This window comes from Neofelis nebulosa, chromosome 3 (assembly GCF_028018385.1).
Source record: "Neofelis nebulosa isolate mNeoNeb1 chromosome 3, mNeoNeb1.pri, whole genome shotgun sequence".
In the NCBI taxonomy this organism is placed as follows: Eukaryota; Metazoa; Chordata; class Mammalia; order Carnivora; family Felidae; genus Neofelis; species Neofelis nebulosa.
The window spans coordinates 139,571,723-139,588,983 of NC_080784.1; the positions used below are offsets into that span (position 1 = coordinate 139,571,723).

The following is a 17,261-nucleotide window of genomic DNA, read 5'->3' on the forward strand; positions in this document are numbered from 1 at the left end:
AAGTCACCTCCATTATCAGCATTTGGTCAATCCTGAACATTTCTGCAGAGGCCTCACATGATTAAAAACTGAGAAAAAATGTCAAATTAGATTTCTTAGGAGCATGTGCTAAGATGGTATTGTGATTCTTCTAAAAAATTTGCAAGTGGTTCTATATTGAAGTCCTAAAATGTTTATTTGATTGACATCAAGAAAATCATTCTTCACAGGTAATTTTCAAAATAAAACTAACTTGGGTGCCTGGGTGGCTCAGTCGGTTGAGAGTGGGACTCCTGTTTGGCTCAGGTTATGCACGATCTCAAGGTTGTGAGATGAAGTCCCATTTCCAGCTCTGTGCTGAACGTGGAGCATGCTGAGGATTCATTCCCTCTCCCTCTGCTCCTCTTTCTCTCTCAAAATAAATCAACATTTTTTAAAAACAATTTTAATGTTTATTTGAGAGAGTATGAGCGAGGAAGAAGCAGACAGAGACACAAAATCCGAAGCAGGTTCCAGGCTCTGAGCTGTCAGCGCAGAGCCTGACGCAGGGCTCAAAGTCAGATGCTTAACAGACTGAGCCACCCAGGTGCCCCAATAAGCATTTTAAAATAAAAAAATAAATAAAATAAATAAAACGAACAAAAAATTTTAAAACTCACGGGGTGCCTGGGTGGCTTAGTTGGTGAAGCGGACAACTTCAGCTCAGGTCATGATCTCTCGGTTTGTGGGTTCAAGTCCCGCCTAGGACTCTGAGCTGACACCTTGGAGCCTGGAGCCTGGTTCAGATTCTCTCTGTCCCTCCCCTGCTTGTGCTCTCTTTCTCCCTCTCTCTCTCTCTCAAAAATAAAAAAAATAAAATAAAATAAAATAAAATAAAATAAAATAAAATAAAATAAAATAAATTTTTAACTCAGGGTGCCTGGGTAGCTTAGTCAGTTAAGTCACCGACTGGATTTCAGCTCAGATCATGATCTCTGTGCTGACAGCACTGAGCCTGCTGGGATTCTCTCCCTCTTTCTCTCTGCGCCTTACCTACTCTGTCTCTCAAAATAAACAAATAAACTTAAAAATATTTAAAACTCAGACCGCTTGGTTTGTTGAAAGATGGGTTTTTCCTAAGTTGTAAGTAACCTATTACTGTAGGTAAATCCTTGTAGTTAATGCTTTTATCTTAAACCTCTAGAAATCAAATAAAGGGTACACTAGACCAAGGAATTCTTTTACAAATTACACTAATGCTTGCTACTTACTCTGATAGAATGTATGTATTTTTTAAACTCTGCTAAAAGCAGAGCTATATGCTTAGGAATTATGTGTAGGCAAGTGTTTGGTTAATAATGACGCCCTAGAAGAAAGGCTCTGTGTAAGAGCTTCAAGTTTCCATGGTGTTCAGAGGAAAATGAACGGAATCTAGACATGTTTGATCTATAGCTTAGTAAATCAGCGCTACATTCCACCGTGCCCAATCCAATAACACGAAGCGTGCAGTTGGCCACTAATGTTGCAAGAGTGGGAAGGGGCGAAGAATAACCACTATGGTCCAAGATACCAGGGTTACCTGAAAAGTTATCTTGACACTTCACTCTACGTTTTGCGCGACTAGACGTCTCCAGGACCACTCCATCGCAGCCACCGCCTAGCCAGGCCCAACCTAGAGCCAAGCAGGCGCTCACCTGCGGGGCGACAGGGCGCACACCTGGCCGGAGGGGGGCGCCCACCTCGCCTCTCCCAGTCCGAGCGCATCTGCCCTCCTCCACCCTTTTTCGCCACCATCTCCACCCATTCCCCACCCATCAGCATCTAACCAAGGACAGGGAATGGCGAGGATGATGAACAGGGTGCGGTGACGAAAAGATCCCCGCAACCTGCCACAGCCTTTCTACTTCCTCCCATCTCAGAGCGGCGCAAAGCCACACCACCTTTCCTACGCCTCACTCGCGTCTGTGGTACAAGGCCTGCAATACCTAAAAAAAATGTTTTTAATGCTTTTAAGCACAAGTCACTTCCCCGCTCCCTTCCGCCCCTCACCTTCACGAAAGCAATCGGGGTTGTGGTACCTTCGATATCTAACAGGATCACAGTGACTTCGGCGGGCACGGAAAGCACGACCATTTCCCTACCGGATGCAACTACCAGAATCGGCCTACTGGTAGGTAGGGCAGAGGGCGGCGCCGGCTGCGCCCTCAGCACCGCTCTGGGCTTCCGACAGCCCCGCAAGAATCGCCCACCCGGCAACCGCGTGCGGCCCGAAGCTTAAGGTACAGGACCACCTCCACGCCCCAAAAGGTGGATCACACGGCCGTACAGGGGCCCAGAAGTACAGAGCTGCCAAGGGCCAGAGGACGAGACCACGTGGGCAGGGAAAGGGGGCGGTCCTCGCAGGGTTCCGAAGGGGTGGGGGGAGGTAAATGCGTCGATGCCGATTGGCCGCCAGAGGGCCTCGAACCCGATCCGTCAAAATGGGCCTCGCGTGGGCGGGAACAAAGAAGCGAACGCGGGAGCCGGGTCCGCGGGCGCGCGCGCGCTCTCCGCAGACTGGTTGAGCGAGCGGGAGAGGCCCGGGGCACGTGCAGACGGGAGCCCCGCGAGTGGCGCGCCGGGGATGTGAGTGTCCCTTGCCCTCTACGGCACCTAGCCCCCTCCCCGCCCACTGCCTCTGCTTTTGCATATTTACAGTAACCTGACCGGGCTCGCGCCCCTCCTCCCGTCCTCAGCCAGCAAAAGAGGCCGTACCGGGACTGGTTTGCCTGACTACGTCGGCCCGGGCTCCCGCCGATCGGTTAGGGAGGCCCGCCGCGCTTCCTCGGCCCGCGCGCCTGTGGCGGTAGCGGAAGAGGCGCCCGCGCCGCGCCGCTGTCCGGAGGGGCCACCGCGCGCCTGCTTCCTGTTCGGCTGGTTCCAGCCAGCTCGAGGACAAAACACGCGTGCGCGCGGCGAAGCGCGCTCGCTGTCTCAGCCGCCGGCGCCGGGCGCAGTCCGCCTTTTTCTGGAGCGACCCGGCCACGGTGCTAATCGATAGCAGCAGCCGCCACCGCAGCAGTCCGCACTGGGGGACCGAGGGCTTTGGAAAAAGGCGGGGTTGATGGCTCTGTACTAGGAGTGGGCTGGACCGGACGCCAGAGACAAAGGCTCTCAAGACAAGAGGGACTGTGGCCCTGCGACGGCACTGCTCGGGATTTTTGACCCCAGGACTTTTCGCCCCTTCGTTTTTCTCTTCTGACGCTTCTCTCATCTTAAGCCCGCGTCCCCTCACCCGCGACCTCGCTCCTCACCGGGAGGGCCGCGATGGAGGTCCCGCCCCGGCTCTCCCATGTGCCGCCGCCATTGTTCCCCTCTGCTCCCGCTACTTTAGCCTCCCGCAGCCTTTCCCATTGGCGGCCGCGGGCGCCTCGGCAGCTCGCCCCGCTCCTCCCTTCGCTCGCTCCCAGCTCCGCCCGGCAGGGGGCGCGCCGGGCCCAGCGCCACGTCACCGCCCAGCAGCCCTCCCGATTGGCGGGAGGGGCGGCTATAAAGGGAGGGCGCAGGCGGCGCCCGGATCTCTTCCGCCGCCATTTTAAATCCAGCTCCATACAACGCTCCGCCGCCGCTGCTGCCGCGACCCGGACTGCGCGCCAGCATCCCCCGGCCGACAGCTCCGCCACCATGGAGGACATGAACGAGTACAGCAACATAGAGGAATTCGCAGAGGGATCCAAGATCAACGCGAGCAAGAATCAGCAGGATGACGGGTACCGCACGCTTCTCTCTTCCCCCTCCCCCAGCGCGCCGCACGCGCCCTTCATCCTTCGGGAGCCGCGCGCTATCCCGGTTCTTGCCCCGAGTCGATTCGTCGCGTGCCCGCCGGGCCCCACTAGCTTAGAGGAAAGAGGAAAGTAGGAAACGGAGGGGTGACTCCAGCGGAGGGTGGGGGAAGGGCGGAGGAGTTGGAGGAGGAGGGCGGCGGCGGCGTCTGTGTCCCGAGTGCGCAGGCGCCGCGTGGGGCCCGAGGGGGAGGGGCCGGCCTCGCTGCGCCACATGCTGCAGCTGCTGCCGCCTTTTCATTGTGTCTGTGCTAGGGCCCCGCGCAGTTTTTCTGGGCGGTGTTACGGAATTACTCGTTTGGAATCGGTGTGTGAGTGGTATTTGGATCCCCAGGACGTGTTAAGAGTTCTTTAGGTGGCATGTTGGCTTGACAGCTGTGAAAGAGGATGAACCTAAGTTGTGAGGGATCAGCTTAGGAAGTTGGGGTTTTTAAATCTTAAAGCAATCGAACATACTTTGCTGGTCTCGTTTAAACTTCGTATCATGAAGCATGGCGAGCACGCTGTCCACTGTTTCGAATAAGCGACCTCGATGGAATTGGGGAGAAGGGTTGTGTTTTTTGTTTTAATACTTGATGTGTAGACCCGGATTGAATTCCTTACATATACAGTTAAACTTCCCCGTTCTTGGTTCGTAGTTAACATAATTCCAGAACTGAAGTAATCGTGTGAGGCGCTGCTAATCTTTTTTTAAAAAATAACTTTATTTCTAGTAAAATGTTTATTGGAGGCTTGAGCTGGGATACAAGCAAGAAAGATCTGACTGAATATTTGTCTCGATTTGGGGAAGTTGTAGACTGTACAATAAAAACAGATCCAGTGACTGGAAGATCAAGAGGATTTGGATTTGTGCTTTTCAAAGATGCTGCTAGTGTTGATAAGGTAGGAGCAGGTTTTGCATTGTAGTCCTTCTGTGTACTTTTGCAAATTGTCTGGGGGTTTTCCTTGCATAGCGTTGTCAGATTAAATTTGTCTTCTAGGTTTTGGAACTGAAAGAACACAAACTGGATGGCAAATTGATAGACCCCAAAAGGGCCAAAGCTTTAAAAGGGAAAGAACCTCCCAAAAAGGTTTTTGTGGGTGGATTGAGCCCAGATACTTCTGAAGAACAAATTAAAGAATATTTTGGAGCCTTTGGAGAGGTGCGCTTTATAACTACTTTTGTGTATGTTTATGTAATAATCCCCGGGTTTTTACAGAAAAGAACATTATCCGATGTGGAAGAGATTAAATTAACTACTCAGGTCCTTTTTAGTCACTACCTTAATCACTGTTTACTGTGCTATGATGGAAACCCATACCGAATTTGTTTTGGCCAAAACACAGGTGCTTTGGTGTGGTCAGTGTTTGGACTTCTACCAATGGCATCTATTGGGTACAAAATAATAAATGAAGTTTTGCTCTCCTTTCTAAATGCTTCACAGACGAATCTTTGCAGTTTGAGTTGAGAGTAAAGTAGGAGCTTTTATGCAGATGTAATGTGACTAGAGTAACATGCAATATGTGTTTGAAACTTGGAAAGGACCTGGGGTATTCTAAAACCTTTTGGTAGCTTTTATCATTACTGGATGATCGTTGAGTGTGCTTCTTGATTTCAGATTGAAAATATTGAACTTCCCATGGATACAAAAACAAACGAAAGAAGAGGATTTTGCTTTATTACATATACAGATGAAGAGCCAGTAAAGAAATTGTTAGAAAGCAGATATCATCAAATTGGTTCTGGGAAGGTAAAGCCATCTTGATTCTATTAAGTGAAAATGTTGAGGGTGGTTTTTGTTTTGTTTCTTTTAGTGAATTTCTCAAAATTTGTTTTGAGAAGAATAAAAGGGCTTGACATAGTAAAAATTCTATTTGTTTTTTTTAATGTGTTTATAGTGTGAAATCAAAGTTGCACAACCCAAAGAGGTCTATAGGCAGCAACAGCAACAACAAAAAGGAGGAAGAGGTGCTGCAGCTGGTGGACGAGGTGGTACTAGGGGTCGTGGACGAGGTGAGACTTAATTCTTTGAAGATGGCTCAGTGGCTTAGGCTGCAAATTGCTAAATAGGAATAAGCCCATAAGAAAGTAAAGCTAGTTTTAAACTGTTTGAATATGAAAAATTCTCAGGTTAGTGGGTGGGTCTTTGTTAGTTTACTGGTTTCACCTCTTCAAAGAATGGCCAGCCTGACAGGGCCATTACTAATGGAGAAATAATACCACTTAATGTGGTTAAGATTACATGGTACATCATGGCATGATAGGGTTTTTTTTGGGCAGGAGTCCTTGTTTGAAAGCTAAACAATCTACCTGTTTTCACCTTCTCCTGATTTTCCTTCCTGTTAAAGTTTATTTATTTTGAAGGACAGTGCGCACCTGTGCGCATGGCGGAGGGGCAGAAAGAGATAATCAAAGGCAGGCTCTGCTTGAACTCAACAAACCTTGAGATCATGACCTGAGCTGAAATCAAGTCTGTTGCTTAACCAACTGAGCCACCCAGGTGCCCCTGTCCTGATTTTCCATTACATGTAGGAAACTTGATAACTGGCACAATTGGACTTTCTGCCCCCTTTTATGATAATTAAAATAATAATTTTCTCCAGTCAGATAGCAGTATAGATGTACATTCTGCCTGTTTAAGATTTGTGGAGTGAGAGACAGGAACACAACATTTTATGTTAGGATTGGGGGTCAGAAGTTGTCTCCTAACAATCATTGTGCATTGTTTCAGGTCAGGGCCAAAACTGGAACCAAGGATTTAATAACTATTATGATCAAGGATATGGAAATTACAATAGTGCCTATGGTGGTGATCAAAACTATAGTGGCTATGGCGGCTATGATTATACTGGGTATAACTATGGGAACTATGGATATGGACAGGGATATGCAGACTACAGTGGTAAGAATATTTAACTTAATTTCATAAACCAATGGTATTAAAAATTCAGTGTTAACAGTGCAATCCCATTCTGCAATTGTGTGTGGGTTTTCCGTTTTTTGAAGTGTTTGGGAGTTTTTGAAGCATTTGATAGTCATAGGATGGTTACTGACAAAGATTTTGGTTAGAAATGTTCTGGAGTATGTGATACATGACTAGTTTATAATAGCTATTTAAAATACATGATTTTGATGTTTTGGCATGCAGAGTATTACACATTTAATAGTTTTCTATTAACATTTATGATGAAACTTTTATAGAAAGCATTCTTAATGTAATTTTTTTGTGTTTTCAAAATAGGCCAACAGAGCACTTACGGCAAGGCGTCTCGAGGGGGTGGCAATCACCAAAACAATTACCAGCCATACTAAAGGAGGACGTTGGAGAAAACAGGTGTGTATAAGAGTACAAGAAACCAGTGGAAATGTCTAATTTAATTTAAAGATCAATAGACAAATGAAAAATAAGTAAAAACAAAATATTATGTAGTCTGTTTTTACTAAATTGTTAATTTTTTAATTGCTTTATGAGCCTGTTTTGCCTAAAGTGTCTATAGATCTTTAACTTTAAAGTCTTATCTCACCTTCTTTAGTATTACAGAAAAACTTAAGAGTTTTTCTGTTTGCTTTGTGTACCAGGTGGTCTAGAGGAATAATTAAACATTTTTAGAACTATTAACAGGTAAAGTACTGAAATGGGTACAACTTAAGGAAAACAAGAATGTTGTCTTCTAACTCTGACATTATACCTTGTTTGTACCCGCCAGCGGGAACTTCATTGCAGGCCGTGTGTCACCCTGACCACGTCTATCTCTGGGGGTCGCACGTTGCGGGCAGAGCGCAAGGCATACACCAGAAAACGCTGTCCTGTGGTATGGTCTCTTCCAACTTCATGTACCAGCGTAAAGATTAAAGTGGAAAACTTCAGACTTTGGCTTCTTTTTTAATCTTTTTGAAGATTAAGTGTCTAAACTTAACTTAAATGGTTTTTTACAGGAGTTAAAGTACATAAATGCCTTTTTACAGCTTAATCATTTTGGTCTTCTGTTTAGTGTTGTATTTCAATTGTGGAGCCTCATTTTAAGTGTTCATTCTTTAAGATTTAATGCTTGCTTTTTCTTTTTATAGCTAATAGTGAAATCTACAAACCAAAACAAGAACTTTAAAATCTGGGATATAAATTAAAGATCATATGCACACAGCAATTCGTTTTCTTATAATATAATAAGCCTATTAGGAATTCATTTTTGTAAGAGCATTTTTTGGCTTACTAGAGATGCTTCTAGTAGACCTAAATCTAGTATACTTCAGTCTGAATATGGGAACATTGCATTCCCTGATTCCTTACTAAATTTAAATTCACTATCATTTGGGAACTGCAGGGTGAATATTAATTACCCAATCTCCATTTTGCAATTCAATATGCATGTGATCTTTAATTATTGAAGAAAAGAATAAATTGAGGACTTAAAACAATTCATGAAAGTGGACCTTTGAAAGCTTTCAGAGTTACACAAATCTAATTGCTATTTTGTTTTTGTTTTTAGGAGGAGATTGCTAAAGTTAACCCATCTTGCAGGACGACATTGAAGATTGGTCTTCTGTTGATCTAAGATGATTATTTTGTAAAAGACTTTCTAGTGTACAAGATACAACTGTGTCCAACTGTATATAGCCGCCAATTAGTTTTCTTTGTTTTTACTTTGTCTTTTGCTATCTGTGTTATGACTCAATGTGGATTTGTGTTTATACAAATTTTATTTGTATGATTTCATGTTAAACCTCAAATAAATGCTTCCTTATGTGATTGTTTTTCTGCGTCAGGTACTAAATAGCTCTGTAAAAGTGTAATTTAAAATAAGCAATAATTAAGGCACAGTTTATTTTGTAGGGAATATTGGTCCATAGAGAGAAACTGTGGTCCTTTTACGAATAGCCAGCTACAGTGTGCCCCTGTTCCCCCTTTTTGTTAGATGTAGTCTATACTCTAAGGCTTCATTTCCCTGCTGAGGTTTCCACCACACCTGTAACGTTTCTCTGTGTACTTGGAGACCTTGTCATAGTGTTGTCATTAGTGGAAGCTTTTTAGCAGACCATCAGTCTTCTGGATTATATTTTGAAGAACTGTACCTTTTTAGCACAAAGCATGTTGGTAGTTCCTTTTCGTAAATAGAAGTGATTGTGCTTTTTCCTGTCTCTGGAAAGCCATTGATTAGGGTAAGCTCATTCAGAATCTGGTCTGTTAGAGCTTTGGCTAATTGTAATACCATGACTTTACTTGTTTTCTTGATTAAAACATCCAGATATACCCAGGGAAAAGGCACTGTTAAACTGTGTTGGAGCTACAGTTTGAGTATCCGAAATCGTTACAAGGATTTTGGCAGATAGGTATGAGGTGGTTAAAATTTGAGCAAAAGTTAGATGCAGATATTTGAAGTAGTGACTTGAGGAAGTCAGTTGTATTCTATTGGTATTGTCACAGCAAGCACCAAACTGAACAAAATGTTTTCTTTTGGGGGGGGTTTTAGGAAGCTATATTGGGTGTTAACTGTTAATGTGGTGTGAGTTTTTAGAAAAAGTCATGCTAGTAGATTCCATCATTTTTAATGCATTAGTGCATGAGCTGCATAGTTAAGCATTCCATATTCAGACATAGGAGTAGTGAGGAAAAGTATAAACTTTATGTATGTCAATGCAAATCTAAGGTGACCGAGTCATTACAACAGATTTTCCTGGTGAATCAAGCAGTTTTAGCTCTAGGTTTTGGAGAAATTCCTGGGTAAATCTAAGCTTCAAATTTTATATTCAGTGTAGTTGGATTTAAGGGTTTTTTTTTAAGTTTTGTTTCTCTGGTTCTACATTAGCCTTTAGGATTGGCATACGTGTTCATATGCAGAGCAGTTGACCTCACCTTCAACCAAATGTAAATTTTTTATGCTGATGAACCTGCCTTTTTTATTTGGTGCCTGCAGCTTTCTTTGTTTAATGATGTTTGTACTCGCTGGCTATCAAGTTACAATGCACTTGGCCTTGTTCTGCTCGTTTTGCTATTTGACCTTAAACCTAGGCCAAGTACCAATGTTGGTTATTGCAAGGGACTGTTTATTCTTTCAACATGCAACCTTAGGGAACAAGGGAGATTTTCATTTTAAGTTATGTTGTCAAAGTCTGTAGGTGCAGTGTCTAGGGCAGTGAATCCTGTCAAGTTCAAATTTATGATTAGGTGACAAGTTGACATTGAGATTGTCCTTTCCCTGATCAAAAATGAATAAAGGCTTTTTAAACAAAATCCAAACTCTTCAATCAAGTCTTGGTATATATGGCTTTGAAGAAATACACTACATCTAGAGATTATTGTCTGAGGTTTACAAAAAACAATGTGCTTGGTTTTTTACCCCCTCAAGAGGCTTTGGACTCTTATTAAGAATTTAGGCTCTATAAGTACCAAATGATGTAAATTTTAAATAAGCCAAGAAAAGTGCTCTAGGCACTTGATTTTGATGAATGAAAGTTATCAAGATATCCTGAAGTATTCATTTAGAACTAAGTAATTTGATAATTGAAGGGGTGAGGATGGAAATTCTGAAAGCCTATGACAAACATATTCAAGTAGCCTGTGTATTTTGTTAAGTATGCTATCCAAATGGTTTTGACCAAGTTCTGTGTGGTGTTCCTCATCCTAATAGAAACTTGATTTCATTAGTGTCAGTTAAATTTATATAATTGGGGATATTAAGAATTAAGATGTGTGTTGGGGTACTAATGTGGATAAGCAGAGCTTTTATTCCATTCTCAGATGCATCATTCAAAATGGTGATAGGGACTGGACTTCTTGATAATCTTACACTTTAATAATTTTTTAATATATGAGAACGTCATCACTACCCAATACCAAGATTTGATAAGATGTCAACCACGGGATGCTAAATTTCACTGAATCACTATTAAGGATGCTGCAGTTGTATAAACTATTTTTTTATTGCCTTTTCTATGAAGTCATAAAATATGGTCTGTTAGGATTAGATGGGGTTTCGTATTTTTGTCTTGGGTTGGATGTGGAAGGGTTGGATGTGGAATTTAAACAAATTTTGGTTGAAATGGTAAGAAACCACCTATAACACTTCACTGCTTTTTACAAACTAGGATAGAATATAATGCTGTCCTGGGGATTACAGGAAAATAAACACTCTGAAGATTTGTGTTTATGTGGCAGTTTGACCCCTGGTTTTATTCTTTTAGGAGTCATTTAAGAGGTGCACCCCTTTAGGTTGCTGTCTGGCTTAGGCAGTGGATCATGTGTGTTGATCCCAGGGTTGTAAGTTTGAGTGCCACGTTGGGGGTAGAGAAAACTTAAAAATCTTTTTAAAAAGGTGTACCCCCATTTGGGGGGAGGTACATTGTCAGAGGGTGTTGGGAGTAAGTTGTAGGCTGTTTGTTCTTTTAAGTTTGTTTTGAGAGAGGGGAAGAGAGTCCCACAAACCGTGAGGTCATTACCTGAGCCAAAATCCAGAGTCAGACACTCAACCGACCCAAGCCATCCAGGTGCCTGGAGTTGTAGTTTCAAAAAGGATATTCAGTATAATTTCTGATTTACTTAAAACCTAGAAATGTTGAATAACAGAATGGTTAGAGTTTATCAAAGGCCAACACAAATTAGAAATATGTAAGAAAGTATCTTGCAGGGGTGCTTGGGTGGCTCAGTTGGTTAAGCGTCCTACTCAATTTTCAGTTCAGGACAGGATGTGAGGGTTTGTGAGATAGAGTCCCCTAACAGACTCTGCACTGACAGTGTGGAGCTGCTTGGGATTCTCTCCCTCTCTCTGCCCCTCCCCTGCTCATGTGCTTGTTTGCACGTGCTCTCTTAAAAAAAAAAAAAATTTCCTTATGCTTTTCCAGTGGTTATGTCCTTTCCAGAATCTGACCAAAAATGAATTCTCTTCTGACAGAAAAATGCCTATCCATACATAAATATTTTAAGGGTGGATTCAGAGAAATTCTTTGAAAGCTATCTACTTTAAAAGGCTCTTGCAGTTGGTGGCTTTTATGGTAACTGACTAAAATTTACTGAATTTGCTATCATTGATGAGGTTGCACAAGGGGTGTCTTCAGATGTTCTCTACTTGGGTATTTGTGTCTTGGGTTGTCAACACTTACATAGGGTGATAGTTTTATTAAAAGACAGGAGCTGCCAACCCCACAAAAGGCCCTATGAAAATTTTGGTTAATCCCCTGATTTTAAAATTTTAGAAGTTAGCTGATTAAAAATACCAACTCACAGGGCACCTCGTGTCTCAGTTAAGCATCCAACTCTTCGTTTCGGCTCAGGTCGTGATCTCAACAGTTCAAGCCCTATGCGGAGGTCTGGGCTGACAGCACGGAGCCTGCTTGGAATTCTCACTTGCTGTCTGTCTGTCTCTCTCTCTACCCCTTTGCTGCTCGTGTGTGCCTGCACTTTCTCTCTCTCTCAAACAATCTTTAAAGAAAAAAAAAAAATGCACTACATTTTGGAATCTTAGATTTCTATTCCCTTAAGCATCTCTTGAGTCCTAGATTATGAACAAGCTTTTGCCACCTATGGGAATGATGTGTTAGCATTAAGATTGGTCAGCAGTCTTTAATACAATTAATTTGTAAGTACTGAGATCTTTTGTAGGAAAGTAAGATTTTAGTACAATTGATTGATTCTTTTCCCTCTGATGACACTGAAGCCTTGATAATCTGTAGCAAACTCCTTATTCTCATGAGAGATCTGTCCAATGGGATTGACATTATTTAGGTTGTCTCTTGAACCATGAGACATTTGGGACATAAGTTTCTCATAGACCATGTAAGTGGAAGGATGAAAGAATGATGTGATAGTGGGGGCTAAGTGGTATTTTAGGATAGTTCCAACATTTTCCATTACCAGGACAAGTCTTTTAAATATATTCTTCCATGGACTATATGTTTTGAATACATGTTATCAAGTATATTGCTCTCATGTGATGATACTTTTTTTTTTTTTTTTTTTTTTTTTTTAGAGAGCGCGTGCTCACACAAGCTAGGGAGAGGGGCAGAGAGAGAGAGAGAGAGAGAGAGAGAGAGAGAGAATCCCAAGTAGGCTCTCTGCTGTTGGCAGATCTCGAGACTGTTGCAGGGCTCAATCCCATGAACCTGTAAGATCATGACCTGAGCCAAAATCAAAAGTCCAATGCTTAAACAACTGAGCCAATCAGAATTTCCATAGTGTGATAATCAGCATCATACCACCAAATTTATTGCCAGTCAAAATCAAAGCAATAATATTTTCATTGGCTTGTGCAGATTTTTTAAAATCTGTGATTTCTATCAGACTTTTAAAATACTGAAAATAGGGGCGCCTGGGTGGCTTGGTCGGTTAAGCATCCGACTTCGGCTCAGGTCATGATCTCACGGTCTGTGAGTTCGAGCCCCGCGTCGGGCTCTGTGCTGACAGCTCAGAGCCTGGAGCCTGTTTCAGATTCTGTGTCTCCCTCTCTCTCTGCCCCTCCCCTGTTCGTGCTCTGTCTCTGTCTCAAAAATAAATAAACGTTAAAAAAAGTTTTTTTTTAATACTGAAAATAAGTCTAAGAATTTTCATTACTACTTTCTAGGACTGTAGCACTGCACTTAACATATCATTGGAAATAAGGAAAAGGAAAAGGCATTTTCGAGTATGCATTACTTCATATTCTGGATGAAAAGTGATTTTAAAATACATGCAGTATGGATACAATTCAAATTATTTTAAATTATACATTTGAACGACTGCATCAGAAACAAAAAGACTCCCCAATTTTACTTTTGATCTTATTTAAAATATATACTTCTGTGGCACCTGGGTGTCTCTGTTGGTTAAGCGTCCGACTTCGTCTCAGGTCATGATCTCACCATCCGTGAGTTTGAGCCCCACGTCATACTCTGTGCCGACACCTCAGATCCTGGAGCCTGTTTCAGATTCTGTGTCTCCCTCTGCCCCTTCTCCACTCGTGGTCTGTCTCTCTCTCAAAAATAAAATAAAAACGCAAAAAAAATTTTAAAATACACTTCTATGTTTTTCATGTATTTATTCTTTAGTTATAGTCCATGTAAACATAGGACTTAGAGCCTGTCAAAACCGAGAATAAGTTCACCCTGGCCTAGGTCTTACCTTATTCTTTTAATTAAAAGTTATTTTAATTACTATTAGCATGATGTTTTAGAACACGAAGATACAGACATCAACAAAAGGGTTTTTTTGTTGTTGTTCCCCAACCAACACAGTGACATTCAGTCACACCATATATCACTTTCAGTTCTCTGCTGACAGTGGGATTCTTTTCTTTCTTTTTTTTAAATCTTCAACCCCAAGAGAGGAGGGTCTTGGTGTTAGTGGCAGGTACAGAGATTTACCAATGACCCATAGCCAAGTTCCACAATACTACTAGACTAGTGTTATTGTTGTTTAAATCTTTCTATTTAAATTCTCCTGGGTATAAATATTTGCCCCTTGATGAAATCATCCCTCTCTTCATTTAGAGACACAGGGGACAAATTTCTCTCCTTTGCCTTTTAATAGAATCAATCAGATACTCTTAACCAGGAAAAACATAGGCATTAGGCGTTAATTACTGTTCTCTTGGCAATTCTGGAAAAGGTATGCAAATTTTTAGTACAATTTAGGAACAGTGGTCACAATTTATTAACTACATTTGTTGCCATGAGAAAAGAAAAAGCATTACATGAAGATGTCAAAGGTTCTTAAAATTATTCCATAAAATGCTCCTAAGATCATATTCTATTTTTTTATTTAGTAGTACATACATTTCCATGCATTAGCACATTCCTCCATATAGGGTAATAATATGTACTCAAGTGTATGTCTATAACTATATTAGAATTATCAGACATAATTTTTTCAAAAAGTATTGCATAATTCTGTTTTCAGCAACTATGGCCTAAGTAATTCAAACCAATCCTATGGAAGACCAGCAGGATGCAAAATATTTTTAAATATCCTTAAAAGAGCTAAAAAGATCATGAATAATTCACCTGGCTAAACTCTAATCTAAGAGAATGTTAAAACCCGGAGAATAAGCCTAGCACTCAAAGTTGGGTTTGATGGCCTCACCAATGGGCACAGAAGTCAAAAGCCTAGGCCACCCCCAAGGGGAGACTCTGATACCCCAATTAGTCAAATTAAAGGCTTACAAAAGACAAGAGAACCCAGTTTCCTTACCTGGGCAGTTAAGGGAACTTTAATCTCAGAATTTAGATTAAGATAGTTCTAGTAAAGTAAGGGGCATCAAGTGCCTGGAAAAGCAAATGAAAATAATTTCTTCATCCTTGATTTCTGATTGTTTCTATGAATGTTTTTTCAAACATAATAACCAATACATAATAAAATCCACCATGAGTGAGAACACAGTGAACAAACCCAGCAGATATTAGGCCCCCCCATGCTTATTACATTGAAATAAAATATAAGCTTGAAAATATCTCCAAAGAAGAGGAAGCTATTAAAGCAACATAGTAGTGGCACCTGGGTGGCTCAGTTGGTTGAGTGTCCAACTCTTAATTTTGGCTCAGGTCATGATCCCAGGGTCACGGGATCAAGCCTGGTGTTGGCTCCACACTGAGCTTTGAGCTTGCTTGGGATTCTCTCTCTCCCCCTGCCCCTCTTTTTAAATACTTTTTTTTTTAAAAAGCAATAGTAGATCTGATAAAGTATCAGAACTTATACAAATAAAACAATACAATAAATGAAATTAAAAACCAAGGATGGATGAGTCTGAAAACAAGAGTAGATGCAACTTAAAAATTAGTAAACTGAAGGACAGATGAGAAGAAACTATCTAAAATGTAGCATGGAAAGACAAACACATGAAAATTGCCATGGAGAACAAATGACATAAAGGATATAGCAGCCAGCTGAAAAGGTGAGCAAGGTGCATGGCTGAGGGATGGGAGAGGAGCGCTAGGGTCTTCCTGCAGGGAGGCCCACCCCCCACCCCCCAGAAAAAGAGACAGAATAAGAGACAATATATGAAGAGAAAATGGCTGAATTTTTTCCAGAATTGATGAAAGACAATCTACAGATTCAATATACCAACAAATTGCAAGTAGGAAAAATACAGTGAAATCTATACAGAGATACATCTTGGTGAAGCCAAAATATTTAACAACAAAGAGAAAAACCTTAAAGGCAGCTAAATCTAGATCCAACCACCAGTAACAAGGAAATAACAAGAAATGGAGACACATGTTAAATTACCATGAGAATGCAACCATCTAAATCTGGAATATGGAAAATTCAACAATTAGAATGTTCCATTTCTTCAACAAATAAGTGACTTGAAAAAAGTGTGCAGTGAGGTGGTTCCAAGAGTAAAGAAGACTTATGGAAGGCAAGATTATTATCGCAAGCAACCATTTAATGTACAAATCATTATGCCTTAATTATGACATTGTACGGATTATATGCAAAATGGAGAGAACTTCCCCATGTCTGGAGAATTCTTATCCTAGGAGGCCTGGCAAGAAGTAAGGAGAAACACTCAAAAAAAATTTTTTAAGACATTTTTGGGGGGCACCTGTGTGGCTCAGTCAGTTAAGCATATGACTTCAGCTCAGGTCATCTCATGGTTTGTGAGTTCCAGCCTGCATCAGGCACTGTGCTGATGGCTCAGAGCCTGGAGCCTGCTTCCGATTCTGTGTCTCCCCTTATCTCTGCCCCTTCCCTACTCAGTCTTTCTCTCTCAAAAATAAATAAACATTAAACAAATATTAAAGATTTTTGTTGGTTGGTTGGTTTGGTTTATTTTGAGAGAGAGAGAGAGAGAGAGAGAGAGAGAGAGAGAGAGAGAGAGAATCCCAAGCAGGCTCTGCGCTGTCAGCATAGAGCCAGACGTGGGGCTTGAGGTCATGAATTGTGAGATCATGACCTGAGCTGAAATTCAGAGTCAGACACTTAACTGACTGAGCCACCCAGATGTCCCTAAAATAGTAATTTAATAATCACCTTCCCAGGCTCACAGCCAGAGCACAGATTTGTGACCTATCAATCAAAATCCTCCTACATTAGACTTGGAGACAGGGAGCTAGTGAATCAAATTGATTTAGTGGAGTCAGTGCTAGGACAGGTGGCAGCCATGGTTGCAGGTACTTTCTTAAAGGAGCTAATTTCCTAAAGGTTCTAGTGGCAGCATCTGTGTGCAACAGGAGCAGCAGTAGAAACAGAGGAATCCTTATGGAACCAATTCTGTGGTATGATTCGGGAATTGTTCCTGGATGAGAGTTTCAAAGTGTGGCTTTCCAACTCTCCTAGAGGGTGTGAGATACTAAATAGTCATTATTAAATTACTAAATTTATTAGTCATTGTTAAATATATATGTATATGTGTATATGGAGTAGATATACAACAGACAGTAATCAGAAGCACTTACAGAACAGCAGAGTGAGGACATCCAAAATTTCATTTTACTATAAAAGCAATGAGGGCAGTGGCAAAAAACTGTCAAAATCAACTTTTTTTAGGTCTCTGGAAATAGTCTTGCAACAATCCAAGATTCTTTTTTTTTTTTTT

At 41.7% G+C, this 17,261-nt stretch overlaps 2 protein-coding genes across 7 annotated transcripts in view; one reads left to right on the top strand and one right to left on the bottom strand.

Moving 5' to 3' along the window:
• Positions 1 to 2,348, bottom strand: part of ENOPH1 (enolase-phosphatase 1) — a 37,529-nt gene extending 35,181 nt beyond the window's left edge. The window contains exon 1 of one of the 3 annotated variants that reach the window (XM_058722105.1): positions 2,008 to 2,348. In XM_058722105.1, coding sequence (XP_058578088.1) covers positions 2,008 to 2,091 — 84 coding nt within the window. In that variant the 5' untranslated portion in view covers positions 2,092 to 2,348. The remainder of the gene's footprint in view (positions 1 to 2,007) is intronic. The other 2 variants (XM_058722107.1, XM_058722104.1) reach the window with 2 other exon arrangements.
• A 403-nt stretch (positions 2,349 to 2,751) lies between these two features.
• On the top strand, positions 2,752 to 8,511 carry HNRNPDL (heterogeneous nuclear ribonucleoprotein D like). Of its 4 annotated transcripts, none has more exons than XM_058722101.1 (8): positions 2,789 to 3,707; positions 4,493 to 4,661; positions 4,760 to 4,921; positions 5,378 to 5,509; positions 5,658 to 5,772; positions 6,491 to 6,661; positions 7,001 to 7,093; positions 7,467 to 7,577. In XM_058722101.1, the coding sequence occupies exons 1-7, from the start codon at positions 3,265 to 3,267 to the stop codon at positions 7,069 to 7,071; spliced, it is 1,263 nt and encodes a 420-aa protein (XP_058578084.1). In that variant the 5' UTR covers positions 2,789 to 3,264; the 3' UTR covers positions 7,072 to 7,093; positions 7,467 to 7,577. The 4 variants fall into 4 exon arrangements, with proteins under 4 accessions (XP_058578086.1, XP_058578085.1, XP_058578084.1 ...); XM_058722100.1 differs by lacking the exon at positions 7,467 to 7,577 and adding an exon at positions 8,247 to 8,511 and having other exon boundaries at positions 2,793 to 3,707; XM_058722103.1 differs by lacking the exon at positions 6,491 to 6,661 and having other exon boundaries at positions 2,752 to 3,707.
• The last annotated feature ends 8,750 nt before the right edge of the window (positions 8,512 to 17,261 follow it).

Excerpts from the sequence above, each read along its gene's own strand:
- HNRNPDL (XM_058722101.1), top strand. The coding sequence starts at position 3,265 with ATGGAGGTCCCGCCCCGGCTCTCCCATGTGCCGCCGCCATTGTTCCCC. Across the intron at positions 5,510-5,657 it reads ATCAAATTGGTTCTGGGAAG|TGTGAAATCAAAGTTGCACA; the intron begins GTAAAGCCATCT and ends ATGTGTTTATAG. Across the intron at positions 6,662-7,000 it reads GGGATATGCAGACTACAGTG|GCCAACAGAGCACTTACGGC; the intron begins GTAAGAATATTT and ends TTTTCAAAATAG.